This window comes from Oncorhynchus keta, chromosome 27 (genome assembly GCF_023373465.1).
Source record: "Oncorhynchus keta strain PuntledgeMale-10-30-2019 chromosome 27, Oket_V2, whole genome shotgun sequence".
Lineage (NCBI taxonomy): Eukaryota > Metazoa > Chordata > Actinopteri > Salmoniformes > Salmonidae > Oncorhynchus > Oncorhynchus keta.
The window spans coordinates 17,031,317-17,052,549 of record NC_068447.1 but is presented as its reverse complement, the minus strand read 5'-3'; the positions used below and the strand labels follow the sequence as shown (position 1 = coordinate 17,052,549).

The 21,233-nt window shown below is 46.0% G+C and overlaps 1 protein-coding gene across 1 annotated transcript in view; it reads left to right on the top strand.

The window, feature by feature from the left end:
* The first annotated feature begins 231 nt into the window (after nt 1–231).
* LOC118371143 (solute carrier family 26 member 6-like) overlaps nt 232–21,233 on the top strand; it is a 32,962-nt gene continuing 11,960 nt past the window's right edge. Inside the window, exons 1-14 of the mRNA XM_052481836.1 lie at nt 232–690; nt 6,754–6,893; nt 7,341–7,451; nt 9,351–9,691; nt 9,843–9,995; nt 11,647–11,729; nt 17,159–17,306; nt 18,022–18,135; nt 19,356–19,433; nt 19,506–19,601; nt 20,024–20,130; nt 20,242–20,311; nt 20,426–20,518; nt 21,008–21,106. Of these exons, the coding sequence (XP_052337796.1) occupies nt 551–690; nt 6,754–6,893; nt 7,341–7,451; nt 9,351–9,691; nt 9,843–9,995; nt 11,647–11,729; nt 17,159–17,306; nt 18,022–18,135; nt 19,356–19,433; nt 19,506–19,601; nt 20,024–20,130; nt 20,242–20,311; nt 20,426–20,518; nt 21,008–21,106 (1,773 nt within the window). The 5' untranslated portion in view covers nt 232–550. The remainder of the gene's footprint in view (nt 691–6,753; nt 6,894–7,340; nt 7,452–9,350; nt 9,692–9,842; nt 9,996–11,646; nt 11,730–17,158; nt 17,307–18,021; nt 18,136–19,355; nt 19,434–19,505; nt 19,602–20,023; nt 20,131–20,241; nt 20,312–20,425; nt 20,519–21,007; nt 21,107–21,233) is intronic.

Sequence of the window (21,233 nt, the reverse complement as noted above, 5' to 3'; positions counted from 1 at the left end):
ACCCAAACCTAATTCTAACCCTAAACCTGACCCTAAGCCTAAAAAAGCCTTTATCTACAAAATGTCACCACTTGTTAGAATTGTCCTTGTTTTACTGTCCCTGTGAGGACTTCTGGAACCCGAAAGATAGTAAAGTTAGACCACACACACTACTGGCTTGGGTGGGGGTGTGAAGTGTTCCCTCATAAGGGTAGGAGAGGACTGTCACTCCCACACTCTGCTAAACTGGATACAAACTGAGACACAGACAGGAGCGTGGGACTTCTTATTTCATGCTTTTGTAACTCTTATCAGGGTGTTGGACAGTTGTTGGTAATTGGCAGACAACTGTTGTTTTGGACAAAGAGGTTTTTCTCTTTTATGACTAATAGATTTTTAACTTTTTGGAGCAACAGTGTTTTTTTCTAAGTAATGTTTTGGAGAGACCTGCACAGTGTTTCAGACTAGTCCAGACAGACAGACAGACAGACAGACAGACAGACAGACAGACAGACAGACAGACAGACAGACAGACAGACAGACAGACAGACAGACAGACAGGCAGACAACCATGGGTGTTGAAGAACAGAGAGCTGGGAAGTTTTACGTGGAGAGGGATGTTTTGGACGAGCTTTGCCTTGACCAGGTGGCCCGAAGACGGACACACTCCACCACACCTCCCCTGAAGGAGAGGGTGAAAGATTCCCTCAGGTAAGATATGGTAAAAGAGAAGGAGAGGGAGCAGGAGGGATGGGAGAGGGGGGTGATAGTGCACGTGGGGAGCAGGAACATGCATCAGTTTCACTATTTGCTGACTAATTCTGCAGATGAATAACATGCATTGACAAAAGCTATTTTGGATGTGTCTGTGTTGATTTCAGTTTACAATTTACTGCCCAGGTTATTTGAGGACAGTTGAGTAAGGCACGTAGATGAGCGTGTGTGTGTGTGTGTGTTGTGTGTTTGAATGTGTGATGTGCTCCTTTATATGGTTGCAATGGATGATCTTTCATTATGCAATCCCACTGACGCAGGGAGAGGTAAGATAGAAGCAGAATGAACGAGAGTGACAGTCTGTAGCAGACAGAGAGTGACAGTCTGCAGCGGACAGAGAGGGACAGTCTGTAGCGGACAGAGAGGGACAGTCTGTAGCGGACAGAGAGGGACAGTCTGCAGCGGACAGAGAGGGACAGTCTGCAGCGGACAGAGATGGACAGTCTGTAGCGGACAGAGAGGGACAGTCTGTAGCGGACAGAGAGGGACAGTCTGTAGCGGACAGAGAGGGACAGTCTGTAGCGGACAGAGAGGGACAGTCTGCAGCAGACAGAGAGGGACAGTCTGTAGCGGACAGAGAGGGACAGTCTGCAGCGGACAGAGAGGGACAGTCTGTAGCGGACAGAGATGGACAGTCTGTAGCGGACAGAGAGGGACAGTCTGTAGCGGACAGAGAGGGACAGTCTGCAGCGGACAGAGAGGGACAGTCTGCAGCGGACAGAGAGGGACAGTCTGCAGCGGACAGAGAGGGACAGTCTGTAGCGGACAGAGAGGGACAGTCTGTAGCGGACAGAGAGGGACAGTCTGCAGCGGACAGAGAGGGACAGTCTGTAGCGGACAGAGAGGGACAGTCTGTTGCAGACAGAGAAGGACAGTCTGTTGCGGACAGAGAGTGACAGTCTGCAGCGGACAGAGAAGGACAGTCTGTAGCGGACAGAGAGGGACAGTCTGTAGCGGACAGAGAGGGACAGTCTGCAGCGGACAGAGAGGGACAGTCTGTAGCGGACAGAGAGTGACAGTCTGCAGCGGACAGAGAGGGACAGTCTGTAGCGGACAGAGAGGGATAGTCTGTAGCGGACAGAGAGGGACAGTCTGCAGCGGACAGAGAGGGACAGTCTGTAGCGGACAGAGAGGGACAGTCTGTAGCGGACAGAGAGGGACAGTCTGTAGCAGACAGAGAGGGACAGTGTGTAGCGGACAGAGAGGGACAGTCTGTATATGGGGGATGGGTATGGGTGGAGCATATGCAAATTGAATAATGTAGTATTAGTATAGTTTAAAAAAAAAAGTTTTATTGGACATTACCGTAGTATTTACTACAGTGTTTTTGGCAGATAATATTGTAGTATTTAATATAGTATTCTACAGTATACTACAACATTTTATAGTAAGCACTACATGGTTAAGGGATACTACAGTGTGTAGTATACAGTAGTAATCCACAGTATACTACACAATTATATAGTTCACACTACACGATCAGGGGATACGACAGTGTGCAGTATAGAATTCTACAGTATACAGGTTTACTACAAAATACTACATAATTCTATAGTAACAGAATACTATATCATTATATAGTAAGTACTATAGTATTCTATAGTAAACTGTAGTCTTTTTTATCTGGGTTATGAAAGGCAGACAGTTTGGTCCAGGCCGTGTGACTTATTCAGACAGACAGTTTGGTCCAGACTGTGTGACTTATTCAGACAGACAGTTTGGTCCAGACTGTGTGACTTACATTTACATTTACATTTAAGTCATTTAGCAGACGCTCTTATCCAGAGCGACTTACAAATTGGTCCATTCACCTTATGACATCCAGTGGAACAGCCACTTTACAATAGTGCATCTAAATCTTTTAAGGGGGGTGAGAAGGATTACTTTATCCTATCCTAGGTATTCCTTAAAGAGGTGGGGTTTCAGGTGTGTCTGTCTCTTCAGACAGACAGTTTGGTCCAGGCCGTGTGACTTATTCAGACAGACAGTTTGGTCCAGACTGTGTGACTTATTCAGACAGACAGTTTGGTCCAGGCCGTGTGACTTATTCAGACAGACAGTTTGGTCCAGGCCGTGTGACTTATTCAGACAGACAGTTTGGTCCAGGCCGTGTGACTTATTCAGACAGACAGTTTGGTCCAGGCCGTGTGACTTATTCAGACAGACAGTTTGGTCCAGGCCGTGTGACTTATTCAGACAGACAGTTTGGTCCAGGCCGTGTGACTTATTCAGACAGACAGTTTGGTCCAGACTGTGTGACTTACAGTGGCTTGCGAAAATATTTACCCCCTTGGCATTTATCCTATTTTGTTGCCTTTTGGGGAGGTTGTATCATTTTATTTTAAACATGCCTTCCACTTTGAAGATGCAAAATATTTGTTATTGTGAAACCATCAAGAAATAAGACAGAAAAGTAGAATACTAGAGCGTGCATAACTATTCACCCCCCTTTTGCAGCAATGACAGCTGCAAGACTCTTTGGGTATGTCTCTATAAGCTTGGCACATCAAGCCACTGGGGTTTCTGCCCATTCTGCTGCTCCAGCTCCTTCAAGTTGGATGGGTTCCGCTCGTGTACAGCAAACTTTAAGTCATACCACAGATTCTCAATTTGATTGAGGTCTGGGCTTTGACTAGGCCATTCCAAGACATTTAAATGTTTCCCCTTGCTTTTGCAGTATGCTTAGGGTCATTGTCTTGCTGGAAGGTGAACCTCCGTCCCAGTCTCAAATCTCTGAAACACTGAAAGAGGTTTCCCTCAAGAAATTCCCTGTATTTAGCGCCAAACATCATTGCCAGCAGCATACCACCCTGCACACCACTGCTGGCTTGCTTCTGAAGCTAAGCAGGGCTGGTCCTGGTCAGTTCCTGGATGGGAGGGCCAGTAGGAGGCACTATTTCCTCTGGTCTAAAGAAATATCCCAATGCCCCAGGGCATTGATTGGGGACACTGCCATGTGTAGCGTGCTATCTTTCGGATGGGACGTTAAACAGGTGTCCTGACTCTCTGAGGTCATTAAAGATCCCATGGCACTTATCGTAGGGGTGTTAACCCTGGTGTCCTGGCTAAATTCCCAATCTGGCCCTTAAACCATCACGGTCACCTAATAATCCCCAGTTTACAATTGGCTCATTAATCGCCCCTCCTCTCCCCTGTAACTAGTCTCCAGGTCATTGCTGCAAATGAGAATGTGTTATCAGTCAACTTACCTGGTAAAAAATAATGGATAAATTAAAAATTCCTTCCATTCTGACCAGTTTCCCAGTCACTGCTGATGAAACACAGCCTGATGCTGCCACCACTATGCTTCACTGTGGGGGTGATGAGAGGTGTTGGGTTTGCGCTAGACATAGCATTTTCCTTGATGGCCAAAAAACACAGTACCTTCTTCCATATGTTTGGGGAGTCCCCACATGCCTTTTGGTGAACACCAAATGTGTTTGCTTATTTTTTTCTTTCAATTTCTTTGGGATGGGGGGCGGTATTTTGACGATTTTGATGAAAAGCATGCCCACAGTAAACCACCTGCTATTCAGACCCAGAAGCTAGGATATGCATATAATTTGTAGATTTGGATCGAAAACACTCTAAAGTTTCTAAAACTGTTAAAAATGATGTCTGAGTATAACATAACTTACTTGGCTGGCAAAACCCTGAGGACAAACCATCCAGGAAAATCCTTTTGAGTTCACTGTGTTTTCAATTGGTTTTCTATGGCAAACTAGATTTATTAGGCACTTGCTTGCAGTTCCTATGGCTTCTAGATGTCAACAGAATTTAGAAATTGGTTGATGTTTTTCCTTTGAGAAATGAAGAAGTACGGCTATTCAGAATGAGAGTCAAGCCTAGTGGACTCTTTTGTTTGGGGCGCGTGACCTGTAGCTCGCTCCACTTTGATTTTATCTGCTCAGTATATTCTGTCTTAAAATGTATTGATTATTTACCTTATTTACCTAAGGATGGATTAGGAAAGTTGTTTGAAATGTTTGGACAATGTTTACAGGTAACTTATTAGATAATTTGTAGTCATGTTGGGCGAGTTGGAACCGATGTTTTTCTGAATCAAACTCGCCAAATAAATGGACATTTTTGGGGATATAAAAAGAAGTTTATCGAACAAAAGGACCATTTGTGATGTTTCTGGGACATATTGGAGTGCCAACAGAAGAAGATCTTCAAAGGTAAGGCATGAAATATATCGTTATTTCTGACTTTCGTCGCCACCTGCCCGGTTGAAAATGATTGTTATGCATTTGTGTGGTGGGGTGCTGTCCTCAGATAATCGCATGGTTTGCTTTCGCCGTAAAGCCATTTTGAAATCTGACACCGCGGCTGGATTAACAAGAAGTTAAGCTTCATTTTGACATATTGCATGTGTATTTTCAAGAATGTTAAATATTTACAATTCTGTAGTTTGAATTTGGAGCCCTGCACTTTCACTGGATGTTGGTCAGGTGGGACACTACCGTCTCACCTAGCATAGATAGGTATTAAGCAATGGCTTTTTTCTGGCCACTCTTCCGTAAAGCCCAGCTCTGTGGAGTGTATGGCTTAATGTCGTCCTATGGACAGATACTCCAATCTCCACTGTGGAGCTTTTCCGCTCCTTCAGCATTATCTTTGGTCTCATTGTTGCCTCGCTGGTTAATGCCCTCCTTGCCTGGTCTGTGAGTTTTGGTGGGTGGCCTTCTCTTGGCAGGTTTGTTGTGGTGCCATATTCTTTCTGATTTTTAATAATTGTGCTCCGTGGGATGTTCAAAGTTTCTGATATTTTTTTATGACCAAACCCTGATCTGTACTTCGCAGAGGGGGTGAGTCCATATACACGCACCACTTTTCCCTTTTTTTATCATTTTTTTCCACTTCACCAATTTGGAGTATTTTGTGTCTGTCCATTAGATGGAATCCAAATAGAAATCCATTTCAATTACAGGTTGTAGTGAAACAAAATAGGAAAAATGCCAAGGGGGTGAATACTTTTGCAAGGCACTGTATCCAGACTGGTCCAGGCCGTGTGACCTATTGAGGCTTGAAGAGAAAAGTTAATCTTCCTCTGGACCTGAGCCCCGATGGCCTCTTGAAACTGAAACATAGGTTAATATTTGGTGACAGTGCAGTGTGATACTCTCTGATAGGTTAATATTTGGTGACAGTGCGGAACACTATCACAGAGTATGACACTACACTGCCACCAAATATTAACCTATCAGAGAGTATCACACTGCACTTCCACCAAATATTAACCTATCACAGAGTATGACACTACACTGCCACCAAATATTAACCTATCACAGAGTATGACACTACACTGCCACCAAATATTAACCTATCACAGAGTATCACACTGCACTTCCACCAAATATTAACCTATCACAGAGTATGACACTGCACTGCCACCAAATATTAACCTATCACAGAGTATGACACTGCACTGCCACCAAATATTAACCTATCACAGAGTATCACACTGCACTTCCACCAAATATTAACCTATCACAGAGTATGACACTGCACTTCCACCAAATATTAACCTATCACAGAGTATGACACTGCACTGCCACCAAATATTAATATATCAAGTCAGAAAAAATGAACTCATTAAAAACACAAGACAAAGCCAAGAACGCTTTAGCTACATTATCCAGATGAACATTCCAAACACAGATTACACCTCTTTTGTTTTCACTGGGCGGATAAACAGAACCGTACAGATAGTTGTCATGGTTTCTCTGTAAACCCCGGTGCTGGAGGGACACAGTGTGTGCAGGTTTTTGTTCCAGCCTAGCTTTAAGTCTCCTGGTTAGTTAAATCATATGTGTTGGAGCTGGGCTAGAACAAGACCCTGCACACACTGTGGCGCTCCAGGAGAAGAGTTGCATACCCATGCCCTTTCCACCAACTGTTAAACTCAGCAGACACATTTCAGTTGTCACAAATGGATAACAAAACTGTATTCCTCTTTTCTCCAACTCTCCATGATGCACTCTGCCCTGGTGTCAGGTGTTCCATGCCCAAGCTGAAGCGCTCTGTGCTGAGCACTTTGCCTGTCCTGTCATGGTTGCCACGTTACTCAGTGAGAGACAACGGCCTGGGAGACCTCATCTCTGGCATCAGCGTTGGCATCATGCACCTGCCTCAGGGTCTGTGCTACATCTACTGTCTGACCAAACACACACACACACAGGGCCCGATCACAGGGTCCGATCACAGGGCCCGATCACAGGGCCCGATCACAGGGCCCGATCACATGGTCCAGTCACGTGGTCCAGTCACAGGGCCAGATCACAGGGTCCAATAACAGGGCTGGATCACATGACCCGATCATACCTTGAAATCAGCAATACGTGTAACTCACATGGAAATCTCCCAAATCTCCTGCTAATGGAAAAGGACTACATAAATATATTTGATTGATTGATGCCAATGTTTGAGGTATGGAAAAGCCTGATTTACATACATTGATCTCAAGTTATTGTTTAATCTCTTTGGGCTGTTAAATTCCTAAAAGTTACATGACCTATTTAAGAATATATGATAACTATCTATTTTGTGAAGACTATAAACACCTTCCTGTAACATTTGCCTAGGTATGGCCTATGCTCTCCTGGCCTCTGTGCCTCCAGTGTTTGGTCTCTACACCTCCTTCTACCCTGTACTGGTCTACTGCATCCTTGGCACCTCCAGACACATCTCCATAGGTAAGACAGAGTGGAGAGAGGAGGAGACAGAGAGAGGGGGAAAGAGAGAGGAGGAGACAGAGAGAGAGGGGAAGAGAGAGGAGGAGACAGAGAGAGAGGGGAAGAGAGAAGAGGAGACAGAGAGAGAAGGAAAGAGAAAGGAGGAGAAAGAGAGATAGGGGAAGAGAGAGGAGGAGACAGAGAGAGAGGGGGAAGAGAGAGGAGGAGACAGGGAGAGGAGGGGAAGAGAGAAGAGGAGACAGAGAGAGAAGGAAAGAGAGAGGAGGAGAAAGAGAGATAGGGAAAGAGAGAGGAGGAGACAGAGAGAGAGGGGAAGAGAGAAGAGGAGACAGAGAGAGAAGGAAAGAGAGAGGAGAAGAAAGAGAGATAGGGAAAGAGAGAGGAGGAGACAGGGAGAGTAGGGGAAAGAGAGAGAGGGATAGAGAGAGGAGGAGACAGAGAGATGGGGAAAGAGAGAGAGGGAAAGAGAGAGAGGAGACAGGGGAAGAGGAGACAGAGAGAGAGGGAAAGAGAGAGGAGGAGACAGAGAGAGAGGGGAAGAGAGAAGAGGAGACAGAGAGAGAGGGAAAGAGAGAGGAGGAGACAGGGGATGAGAGAGGAGGAGAAAGAGAGGATGAGAAAGAGGGAGGAGGAGACAGAGAGAGAAGGAAAGAGAGAGGAGGAGAAAGAGAGAGAGGGACAGAGAGAGGAGGAGACAGGGAGAGGAGGGGAAAGAGAGGAGGAGACAGAGAGAGGAGGGGAAAGAGAGAGAGGGATAGAGCGAGGAGGAGACAGAGAGATGGGGAAAGAGAGAGGAGGAGACAGGGGAGGAGGAGACAGAGAGAGAGGGAAAGAGAGAGGAGGAGGAGACAGAGAGCGGACAAGAAAACTGAGGAGAAAGAGAGAGGAGGAGACAGATAGAGGAGGGGAAAGAGAGATGAGGAGACAGATAGAAGAGGGGAAAGAGAGATAGGGAAAGAGAGAGGAGAAAGAGAGGAGAAAGTGAGAGGAGAAAGCGAGAGAGGGAAAAAGAGTGGAGGAGAGAGGAGGAGAAAGAGAGAGAGGGAAAGAGAGAGGAGGAGACAGGGGGAGATTGAAAGAAAGAGGAGGAGAAAGAGAAAGGAGGAGACAGAGAGAGGAGGAGAAAGAGAAAGAGGGAAAGAGAGACGAGGAGAAAGAGAGAGGGAGACTGTTACTGGAATAATATTCCTCTGTTTTAATACCCAATTAAAATTAAACAGTACTGCCCATTATACATTTTACCACAGGTTATAAACTGAAAATGACGTCATTAGTTTTAGTACTAGCCCGTCTCATCTCCGCCCCAGTACAATGGCTGTATGGTTCTCACATCGTCTCTCCCTATTAAGATCATTTATGAACAGAGCCAAGGTCTGCCTGTGTAGATAAGCATTCTAGCCAGTCTGGCTATAAGTTCATTCATTTCTACCAAGGAACAGACAGTCATTGTTCTAATTCTTGATTATATTTACACACATTATATTCAGTACTAGGATTATAAAGAAAAATCATACATATACAGTAATATAATAGTATTCTGATTAGTCAGTCCTGATTGAAATGTATACATAATTAGTCATTATTGATAAAAATTCCCTTAACAGAGACAGAGAGATGAGGAGAAAGAGAGAGGAGAAGCCAGAGGTGGGGACAGAGAGAAGAGGAGACAGAGAGAGGAGACACAGGAGGAGAAAGAGAGAGGAGAAAGGAGGAGAAAGAGAGAGGAGAAGCCAGAGGTGGGGATAGAGAGAGGAGGAGACAGAGAGAGGAGGAGAAAGAGAGGGGAGAAAGGAGGAGAATGAGAGAAAGGAGGAGAAAGAGAGAGAGGGAGAAAGACTTGAGAGAGTGAATGTTTTAATATCATCGGTCAGAGGAATAATGAGTGGTGTTTTTCCCCAGGAACGTTTGCTGTGATCAGCATCATGATAGGCAGTGTGACAGAGAGGCTGGCCCCAGACAGTGACTTCACATTCCTGAATGGAACCAACGGGACAGCAGTTCTGGATGTGACAGCCCGTGACGCCTACAGAGTTCAAATAGCAGCCAGCACCACTGTACTGAGTGGGCTCTTTCAGGTCCTGTTGGGCATGGTGCGGTTTGGTTTCGTGGTGACGTACCTTTCGGAGCCCCTGGTACGTGGCTACACAACAGGAGCAGCTACACACGTGGTCATCTCACAACTCAAATACATCTTTGGTATCCACCCTGCACGCTTCTCCGGACCACTGTCTCAGGTCTATGTGAGTACACACAACACATCCACACTCAAGCACACAGACACACACACACACCGACACAGACAGATGTGACAAAGTTGTACAAGTTTTCCACCTAGTGGATGCAGGCAATAACAGTCTGACTGTCCATCTCTCTCTCTCTCTCTCTCTCTAGATCCTAATAGACATCTGTAGACATCTGCCAGAGACTAACATTGGGACCCTGGTGGTTAGTCTAGTGGCCTTGGTGGTCCTCATAGTGGTCAAAGAACTCAACTCCTGTTATGAGAAGAAACTACCTCTGCCTATTCCCATAGAACTCATAGTGGTAAGTCCTCCATACCTAACCGCTCTCTGTGTCATTAGTCACACAATCATTGATTGATTGACTGATTCATTGATTGATTGATTTAGTTTATTAGATCATTACAAGTAGAAGGCTGCGTCAGAGACAACATTACATATAAGTATTTTCCTTCCTCCTGTCAAGTCTTTTCCTTCCTCCTGTAAAGTATTTTCCTTCCTCCTGTCAAGTCTTTTCCTTCCTCCTGTAAAGTCTTTTCCTTCCTCCTGTCAAGTCTTTTCCTTCCTCCTGTCAAGTCTTTTCCTTCCTCCTGTCAAGTCTTTTCCTTCATCCTGTCAAGTCTTTTCCTTCCTCCTGTCAAGTCTTTTCCTTCCTCCTGTCAAGTCTTTTCCTTCCTCCTGTCAAGTATTTTCCTTCCTCCTGTCAAGTCTTTTCCTTCCTCCTGTCAAGTCTTTTCCTTCCTCCTGTCAAGTCTTTTCCTTCCTCCTGTCAAGTCTTTTCCTTCCTCCTGTCAAGTATTTTCCTTCCTCCTGTCAAGTCTTTTCTGTCCTCCTGTCAAGTCTTTCCTTCCTCCTGTCAAGTCTTTTCCTTCATCCTGTCAAGTCTTTTCCTTCCTCCTGTCAAGTATTTTCCTTCCTCCTGTCAAGTCTTTTCTGTCCTCCTGTCAAGTCTTTCCTTCCTCCTGTCAAGTCTTTTCCTTCCTCCTGTCAAGTCTTTTCCTTCCTCCTGTCAAGTCTTTTCCTTCATCCTGTCAAGTCTTTTCCTTCCTCCTGTCATGTATTTTCCTTCCTCCTGTCAAGTATTTTCCTTCCTCCTGTCAAGTCTTTTCCTTCCTCCTGTCAAGTCTTTTCTGTCCTCCTGTCAAGTCTTTCCTTCCTCCTGTCAAGTCTTTTCCTTCATCCTGTCAAGTCTTTTCCTTCCTCCTGTCAAGTATTTTCCTTCCTCCTGTCAAGTCTATTCTGTCCTCCTGTCAAGTCTTTTCCTTCCTCCTGTCAAGTCTTTTCCTTCCTCCTGTCAAGTCTTTTCCTTCCTCCTGTCAAGTCTTTTCCTTCCTCCTGTCAAGTCTTTTCCTCTTCTTTCTCTCTCTCTCTTTTGGTCCCTTGAACATGTGTGTTGTAATGAAAGCCACTAGAGGGCATCCTGTCATCATGGCGGATATCTATAAGGAGTGTAACAGAACACAGTGTCTTCTCATCCTGTTAAACATTTTGAGAGGAAGTCTATCTTATTCTCAGTTTAATGATCCAGAGTTTTGTTGTGATATCATCAATTAGAATCAGTTGAAAGCTCTTGGTACATCTCAAAGGGTTAATATTCTACCCAGTCAGTGTGTTTTCCTCCAGTTCATGGTAGTGCTTGGTTTCTCATTGATCCAATAAAATGTTCTCAAGTGATGAGCTCTGTTCAATGATTGGCCTGTGTTTCTGCTTGAACTCCAAACCCACACAGGGTCTGCGATAATGATTTACTCACAATTACACACATGCATGCATACAAGTTCCTACACGTGCAAACAACAGCAGATGCTTTGTTGTTGTGAGCATGGCAACCTATATGTGTGTGTGTGTGTGTGTGTGTGTGTGTGTGTGTGTGTGTGTGTGTGTGTGTGTGTGTGTGTGTGTGTGTGTGTGTGTGTGTGTGTGTGTGTGTGTGTGTGTGTGTGTGTGTGTTACAGATCGTAGCAGCAACACTCATCTCCTACTACGGCAACCTGGACAGCCAATACGACGTGGCCGTGGTTGGAGAGATCCCCAGAGGGTGAGTGTGTATGTGTGTATGTGTGTATGTGTGTGTGTGTGTGTGTGTGTGTGTGTGTGTGTGTGTGTGTGTGTGTGTGTGTGTGTGTGTGTGTGTGTGTGTGTGTGTGTGTGTGTGTGTGTGTGTGTGTGTGTGTGTGTGTGTGTGTGTGTGTGTGTGTGTGTGTGTGTGTGTGTGTGTGTGTGGCTATAGGTTGTTGACTGTGACCTGGTCTGTTGGGGCAGAGTGCTCTCCTGGTCAAGGTTACACTCAGAACAACATAAGGAGGGGCAAGGTAAGAAAGTATCGGAGGGTGACATCAAACATAACCTACAATTTCAAATGGATTCAATTTAGATTTCTTTGTATGTGGCCTACACACAATACCCCGTAATGTCAAAGTGGAATGATGTTTTTCCAATTGTTTTCAAATTAATAAAATTTTAAAAAGCTGAAATGTCCTGAGTCAATAAGTGTTCGACCCCTTAGTTATAGCAAGCCTAAATAAGTTCAGGAGTAAAAATGTGCTTAACAAGTCACATATTAAGTTGCATCCTGTTATGGGTATTTCAGCATAAAAAAGAAATGGAATGGAAATATGCACAGGCAAAATCCTAGAGGAAAACCTGGTTCAGTCTGCTTTCCACCAGACACTGGGAGATGAATTCAACTTTCCTTCTGTAGCTCAGTTGGTAGAGCATGGCGCTTGTAACGCCAGGGTAGTGGGTTCGATTCCCGGGACCACCCATACGTAGAATGTATGCACACATGACTGTAAGTCGCTTTGGATAAAAGCGTCTGCTAAATGGCATATATTATATTATTTTTATTATTATTATTATTATTATATTATTATAACTTTCAGCAGGACAATAACCTGGTTCAGTCTGCTTTCCACCAGACACTGGGAGATGAATTCACCTTTCAGCAGGACAATAACCTGGTTCAGTCTGCTTTCCACCAGACACTGGGAGATGAATTCACCTTTCAGCAGGACAATAACCTGGTTCAGTCTGCTTTCCACCAGACACTGGGAGATGAATTCACCTTTCAGCAGGACAATAACCTGGTTCAGTCTGCTTTCCACCAGACACTGGGTGATGAATTCAACTTTCAGCAGGACAATAACCTGGTTCAGTCTGCTTTCCACCAGACACTGGGAGATGAATTCAACTTTCAGCAGGACAATAACCTGGTTCAGTCTGCTTTCCACCAGACACTGGGAGATGAATTCAACTTTCAGCAGGACAATAACCTGGTTCAGTCTGCTTTCCACCAGACACTGGGAGATGAATTCACCTTTCAGCAGGACAATAACCTGGTTCAGTCTGCTTTCCACCAGACACTGGGAGATGAATTCACCATTCAGCAGGACAATAACCTGGTTCAGTCTGCTTTCCATCAGGCACTGGGAGATGAATTCAGCTTTCAGCAGGACAATAACCTGGTTCAGTCTGCTTTCCACCAGACACTGGGAGATGAATTCAACTTTCAGCAGGACAATAACCTGGTTCAGTCTGCTTTCCACCAGACACTGGGAGATGAATTCAACTTTCAGCAGGACAATAACCTGGTTCAGTCTGCTTTCCACCAGACACTGGGAGATGAATTCACCCTTCAGCAGGACAATAACCTGGTTCAGTCTGCTTTCCACCAGACACTGGGAGATGAATTCACCTTTCAGCAGGACCATAACCTGGTTCAGTCTGCTTTCCACCAGACACTGGGAGATGAATTCACCCTTCAGCAGGACAATAACCTGGTTCAGTCTGCTTTCCACCAGACACTGGGAGATGAATTCACCTTTCAGCAGGACAATAACCTGGTTCAGTCTGCTTTCCACCAGACACTGGGAGATGAATTCAACTTTCAGCAGGACAATAACCTGGTTCAGTCTGCTTTCCACCAGACACTGGGAGATGAATTCACCTTTCAGCAGGACAATAACCTGGTTCAGTCTGCTTTCCACCAGACACTGGGAGATTAATTCACCTTTCAGCAGGACAATAACCTGGTTCAATCTGCTTTCCACCAGACACTGGGAGATGAATTCACCCTTCAGCAGGACAATAACCTGGTTCAGTATGCTTTCCACCAGACACTGGGAGATGAATTCACCTTTCAGCAGGACAATAACCTGGTTCAGTCTGCTTTCCACCAGACACTGGGAGATGAATTCACCTTTCAGCAGGACAATAACCTAAAACACAAGGCCAAACCTACACTGCACAACAAGAAGACAGTGAATGGGGCCGAGTTTTGACTTAAATCTACTTTAAAATCTATGGCAAGACCTGAAAATGGTTGTCTAGCAATGATCAACAACCAATTTGACAGAGCTTGAAGAATTTTTAAAGAATAATGGGCAAATGTTACACACAGCTGTAATCGATACCAAAGGTGCTTCTACAAAGTATTGACTCAGGCATGTGAATACTTAAGTACACTTAACAAAAATGTAAACGCAACATGTAAAGTGTTGGTGCCATGTTTCATGAGCTGAAATAAAATGTCCCCATGCTGAGGAGTATTTCTGTCTGTAATAAAGCCCTTTTGTGGGGAAAAACTCATTCTGATTGTCTTGGCCTGGATCAACAGTGGCTGGGCCTGGATCCCAAGTGGCTGGGCCTGGCTCCCCAGTGGCTGGGCCTGGCTCCCCAGTGGTTGTGCCTGGCTCCCCAGTGGCTGGGCCTGGCTCCCCAGTGGCTGGGCCTGGCTCCCCAGTGGTTGGGCCTGGCTCCCCAGTGGTTGGGCCTGGCTCCCCAGTGGCTGGGCCTGGCTCCCCAGTGGCTGGGCCTGGCTCCCCAGTGGTTGGGCCTGGCTCCCCAGTGGTTGGGCCTGGCTCCCCAGTGGTTGGGCCTGGCTCCCCAGTGGTTGGGCCTGGCTCCCCAGTGGCTGGGCCTGGCTCCCCAGTGGCTGGGCCTGGCTCCCCAGTGGCTGGGCCTGGCTCCCCAGTGGTTGGGCCTGGCTCCCCAGTGGTTGGGCCTGGCTCCCCAGTGGTTGGGCCTGGCTCCCCAGTGGCTGGGCCTGGCCCCCCAGTGGCTGGGCCTGGCTCCCCAGTGGCTGGGCCTGGCCCCCCAGTGGCTGGGCCTGGCTCCCCAGTGGCTGGGCCTGGCCCCCCAGTGGCTGGGCCTGGCTCCCCAGTGGCTGGGCCTGGCTCCCCAGTGGTTGGGCCTGATTGCCCTCCAAGGCTTACCCTGGGCAGCACCACTGCCCAGTCATGTGAAATCCAAAGAATTAGGGCCTTGGTGAATATTTTAAATAGACTGATTTCCTTATATGAACTGTAACACAGTAAAATCTTGGACATGATTGCATGTTGTGTTGATATTTTTGTTCAGGATAAATTTTATATTTCTGTACTTTACTATTATTTTTTTGGTAAAAATCTCTAAAAACATGTTTTCACTTTGTCATTGTGGGGTATTGTGTGTAGTAGGTGAGATTAAAAAAAAAATATATATATATATATATATATATATTTAATAAATGTTGAATTCAGGCTGTAACACAACAAAATGTGGAATAAGTCAAGGGGTATGAATACTTTCTGAAGGTACTTTAGCTCATTGAGAAGGAGTCATCCTAGAGCAGGGATGGACAACTTTGATAGGGTGGGGGCTGAACTCATCATGAGGGACCGCAAAGGCTCATGGAGCTGTGTACCCACCCACATCCATACCCACACATGTAGTCAGAGCCGGCCCTAGCCTTTTGGGGACATTTAGGATAATGCGTACTAGCTGATTTGGTCTTCAGATTGCTGGACTGCCAAAGACCAAAGCCAAGCAGCTGATAATTCTATTGATCCAGGTCAGCTGTCTACAACAGCATCTTATCGGTATTCAGCTTGATCAAGTTGTCAATGGTTTACTTTAAATTGATAATTTCATTCTTTCAAATTTAAAAACCTTTTCTTTATAACGATGCTTTACCTCCAGTAGTCTACAAGTACATCATCACTTGGTTTACCGTCTATCAATTAGGTTCATTTGAGTCATTATCACAATACCTGTGCATTGTTATGGAATGAAATACCTTCAAATTATTATTTGTTTGGCTAATCATCTCTACATAATCTTTGGATGCTGACTAATGAAGGTAGTTTTCTACCGTCCTGCCTCAATAGACAGCACCCTCGTTGCTGTTTATACAGCCAGTGTTTGAAAGACCAGGCACCTGCACTGTATGACCTCTAATATGTGGTCCGGGGCATCCTAATGATTAACTCTAGAATATTATTCATTGTATATGGGTCATTGAGTGTGTGTACATTTGTCACGACACCTGTTACCACTGTTGAAGGACCTAGAGGACCATCAGCGGCAGGAATCAAGGGGATTTGTTGGGGATAATGGAGGAAGGGGTCTGGACAGGGGCAGTAATGGAGGAAGGGGTCTGGACAGGGGCAGTAATGGAGGAAGGGGTCTGGACAGGGGCAGTAATGGAGGAAGGGGTCTGGACAGGGGCAGTAATGGAGGAAGGGGTCTGGACAGGGGCAGTAATGGAGGAAGGGGTCTGGACAGGGGCAGTAATGGAGGAAGGGGTCTGGACAGGGGCAGTAATGGAGGAAGGGGTCTGGACAGGGGCAGTAATGGAGGAAGGGGTCTGGACAGGGGCAGTAATGGAGGAAGGGGTCTGGACAGGGGCAGTAATGGAGGAAGGGGTCTGGACAGGGGCAGTAATGGAGGAAGGGGTCTGGACAGGGGCAGTAATGGAGGAAGGGGTCTGGACAGGGGCAGTAATGGAGGAAGGGGTCTGGACAGGGGCAGTAATGGAGGAAGGGGTCTGGACAGGGGCAGTAATGGAGGAAGGGGTCTGGACAGGGGGTAGTAATGGAGGAAGGGGTCTGGACAGGGGCAGTAATGGAGGAAGGGGTCTGAGCAGGGGCAGTAATGGAGGAAGGGGTCTGAACAGGGGGTAGTAATGGAGGAAGGGGTCTGAAAAGGGGCAGTAATGGAGGAAGGGGTCTGGACAGGGGCATTAATGGAGGAAGGGGTCTGTACAGGGGCACTTCCCCTCAACTCTCTCCTCCCTCTCCCCTTTGTCCCACCTCTCCTACCTCTCTTCCTCTACTCTCTCCTCTTTCCCCCTCTTCTCTCTCCTCCCTCTCCTCTCTCTCCCCTGTTCTCCTTCTCCCCTGTCCTCTCTCCTCCTTCTCCTCTATCCTCTTTCCCCCTCTCCTCCCTCCTTCCTCTCGCTCTCCTCCCTTTCTCCCTCTCCTTCCTCTCCCTCTCCTCTCTCTCCTCCCTCTCCCTCTCTTCTCTCTCTTCCATCTCCCCCTCTCACCTCTCCTCTCTCCTCTCTCCTCCCTCTCTTCTATCTCCCCCTCTCACCTCTCCTCTCCCCCTCCTCTCTCCTCCCTCTCCCCCTCTCCATCTGTCCTCCTTCTCCCTCTGTCCCTCCTCCTCTCTATTTGACCTTTCCCTCCTCTTCCTCTTCATCCCTAGGCTGAAGTCTCCCAGTCTACCTGACGTCAGTCTGTGGGGTACGGTGGTTGGTGATGCGTTTGCTGTTGCCATAGTGGGTTATGCCATAAACATCTCCTTGGGCAAAACCTTCGGCCTGAAACACGGCTACAAGGTGGACAGCAACCAGGTGGGACACACACGCACACAGTTATGCAGGTAGGCAGGGGTATGCTTGAGGTTGTTCTGCTCTGAAGGAGAGAGACAGCTCTCTGGTCCTGAATGTTTAATGGCCGACACGCTCTGCTCAGTCAAACACAGATGTAGGATCTTAGTTTAAGCCAGTTTGCTACAGCAGGTAAATAATCCTGCAGCAACAGGAAATGTGAATTATTATGCAGATTATAATTCATGGATATTTTTCATAGGAGTTAATACATTTTATGTTAGGTCAAATCAAGTCTGACATTTTAAAGAGGAAATTTAAAACTTTAGAAGCTTATTAAACCTTGAATACACTACAAGTTTGCATTTCCTGTTTGCTAGGAACATTTTTATCAACAAAAGAGCGATCAAATTAAGATCCCACATCTGTATGGATGAGAACTACACCAGTTGCAGTTAACAATACAACAGGGGGCTGTGGAGCAGCTGGGACTCAGTATAGTCTGAACATGCGCTATTTATAACATGCGCTATACTTATTTACATGTGGTGGTCAAATGATGGTCATTAGTGCATTCTCTGGCATCTGCATACCTCTCATCTTCTCTCTCTCTCTCTCTCTCTCTCTCTCTCTCTCTCTCTCTCTCTCTCTCTCTCTCTCTGTGTCTCTCTCTCCCTATCTCTCTCTCTCTCTCTCTCTCTCTCTCTATCTCCCTCTCTCTCTCTCTCTCTCTCTCTAGGAGCTGGTGGCTCTGGGTCTCAGTAACACAGTGGGAGGATTCTTCCAATGCTACTCTGTCACCTCTTCTATGTCCCGTAGCCTCATCCAGGAGAGCACTGGGGGCAAGACACAGGTAACACACACACGTACAGACCCCTTGACTTTTTCTACATTTTGTTACGTTACAGCCTTAGTCTTAAGTTGATTAAATTAAATGTTTTCCTCGTCAATCTACATTTCTAAAAACAGGTTTTTAGAAATGTTTGCAAATGTATAAATAAATGTAAAAAACTGAAATACTTTATTTACATACTTATTCAGAACCTTTGCTATGAGACTCGAAATTGAGCTCAGGTGCATCCTGTTTCCATTTATCATCCTTGAGATGTTTCTACAACTTGATTGGAGTCCACCTGTGGTAAATTCAATTGATTGGACATGATTTGGAAAGGCACACACCTGTCTATATAAGGTCACACAGTTGACAGTTCATATCAGAGACAAAAACAGACAGAAGCCACTCCTCAGGAAAAGGTACATGAGAGCCTGCTTGGAGTTTGCCAAAAGGCAACTAAAGGACTCTCAGACTATGAGAAATAAGATTCTCTGCTCTGATTAAACCAAGATTGAACTCTTTAGCCTGAATACCAAGCGTCACGTCTGGAGGAAACCTGGCACCATCCCTACGGTGAAGCATGGTGGTGGCAGCATCATGCTGTGGGGATGTTCTTCGAGGGAAAGATGAACAGAGCAAAGCACAGAGAGATCCTTGATGGAAACCTGATCCAGAGCGCTCAGGACCTCAGACTGGAGGTTCACCCTCCAACAGGACAACGACCCGATTCACACAGCCAAGACAACGCAGGAGTGGCTTCGGGACAAGTCAATGTCCTTGAGTGGCCCAGCTAGAGCCCGGACTTGAACCCGATCAAACATCTCTGGAGAGACCTGAAAATAGCTATGCAGCGACGCTCTCCATCCAACCTTACAGAGTTTGAGATGATCTGTAGAGAAGAATGAGAGAAAATACAGGTGTGCCAAGCTTGTAGCGTCAAACCCAAGAATAATCAAGGCTGTAATCACTGCCAAAGGTGCTTCAACAAAGTACTGAGTAAAGAGTCTGAATACTTACGTAAATTTGCAAAAATCTAAAGAAAATAACATTTTTGCTTTGTCATTATGGGGTTTGTGTGTAGATTGGGGGGTTGAATCAATTTTAGAATAAGGCTGTAACAAAACATGGAAAAAGTCAAGGGGTCTGAATACTTTCCGAATGCACTGTAAGTCCGCCTGCTAATGTTTCTGCAGGCCAGGCATACATACTGACTGATGTGTGTTTGTGTATTGTGTCAGGTTGCCGGGGTGGTTTCTTCAGTGATTGTGCTGATCACCGTTCTGCAACTGGGGACACTGTTTGGGGAGCTACCCAAGGTATTTATCTCTCAACCCCCCAAACACACAACACCACTGTTCTGATCTGGTGTGTGTGTGTGTGTGTCCTAGGCTGTCCTGTCCTGCATAGTGTTTGTAAACCTGAAAGGCATGTTTAAGCAGTACCTAGACATTCCTGCACTCTGGAAGAGCAACACAGTGGACCTGGTGAGAGCAACACATAGACTTCATATCTATGACCTGTATCCTAACTGGACGTATATGACTGAACATAGAAACCCTGGGGCCTCATTTATAACCTTTTACCATAAATGTAACACTAAATATCTGTGGGGGGGGGTGTACAACTCAATATTATATGGTTTCTAATGTTTTGTACACTCAGTGTATATCCCCCATTGGCACAAGGCCACTAGGGTACTTTTGCCTTCTTGCAATGCAATACTTCAAATACTTCAACCACTAGAAGTTGGTCTGAAGTTAGCGTGAGGATAAGCACATTCTCACGCCAAGTTCAGTTTTTATAAATGTGTTGGGGCATATTTTGTGCACAAGCACCGTTTATAAATGAGGCTCCTGGTTGCTGTGTATTCCCCCTATTGATTACATGCGTCTCTGTCGCCCCCTAGCTGGTGTGGTTGGTAACGCTGGTGTGCACTATCCTGCTGAACCTGGACCTGGGCCTGGCTGCATCCATCGCCTTCTCTCTGCTCACTGTCATCTTCAGAACACAGCTGTGAGTCTGTGATTGTTTGATGTAGAAGGGAGAGAGGTTTACTTTCTAAACTGTACTGTGTCCCACTTTCTTCTCAAAGTGCAAAACATCCCCGTTCTCTTTCTCTCCCAGGCCACGGTACTCTATTCTGGGGCAGGTTCCTGGGACTGAGCTCTATCTGGACACAGACACATACGAAGAGGTGAGACGGAGGACCTCAATACATACTGGGGGGGTAGTGAACAATGGAGTTTATAGCAGCTTTTAGATGACTGTCTATTGGACCCCCCCGTTTGTTTGCTGGTTTGTCCCGCAGGCAAAAGAGATCCCAGGTATCACTATCTTCCGTTCCTCCACCACAGTGTACTATACCAACGCTGAGTTATACATGGACGCACTGCAGAAGAAGGTAGTGTGTTTGTGTGTTTCTCTCAATCTGCCCTTTTTTATTTACTCTCTCTCAACCGCTCTCTTTCATTTCCTCACACAGAGCGGTATTCATTTCCTCACACAGAGCGGTATTCATTTCCTCACACAGAGCGGTATTCATTTCCTCACACAGAGCGGTATTCATTTCCTCACACAGAGCGGTATTCATTTCCTCACACAAAGCGGTATTCATTTCCTCACACAGAGCGGTATTCATTTCCTCACACAGAGCGGTATTCATTTCCTCACACAGAGCGGTATTCATTTCCTCACACAGAGCGGTATTCATTTCCTCACACAGAGCGGTATTCATTTCCTCACACAGAGCGGTATTCATTTCCTCACACAGAGCGGTATTCATTTCCTCACACAGAGCGGTATTCATTTCCTCACACAGAGCGGTATTCATTTCCTCACACAGAGCGGTATTCATTTCCTCACACAGAGCGGTATTCATTTCCTCACACAGAGCGGTATTGACGTTGGAAAGCTGCTGACGAGAAAGAAGAAAAGAGATGCTAAACAAAAGAGGAAAGACAAGAAAGAAGAAAAGAGAGCTAAAAAGCAGGCAAAAAAACTGGTTCTACACACACACACACACACACACACACACACACACACACACACACACACACACACACACACACACACACACACACACACACACACACACACACACACACACACACACACAC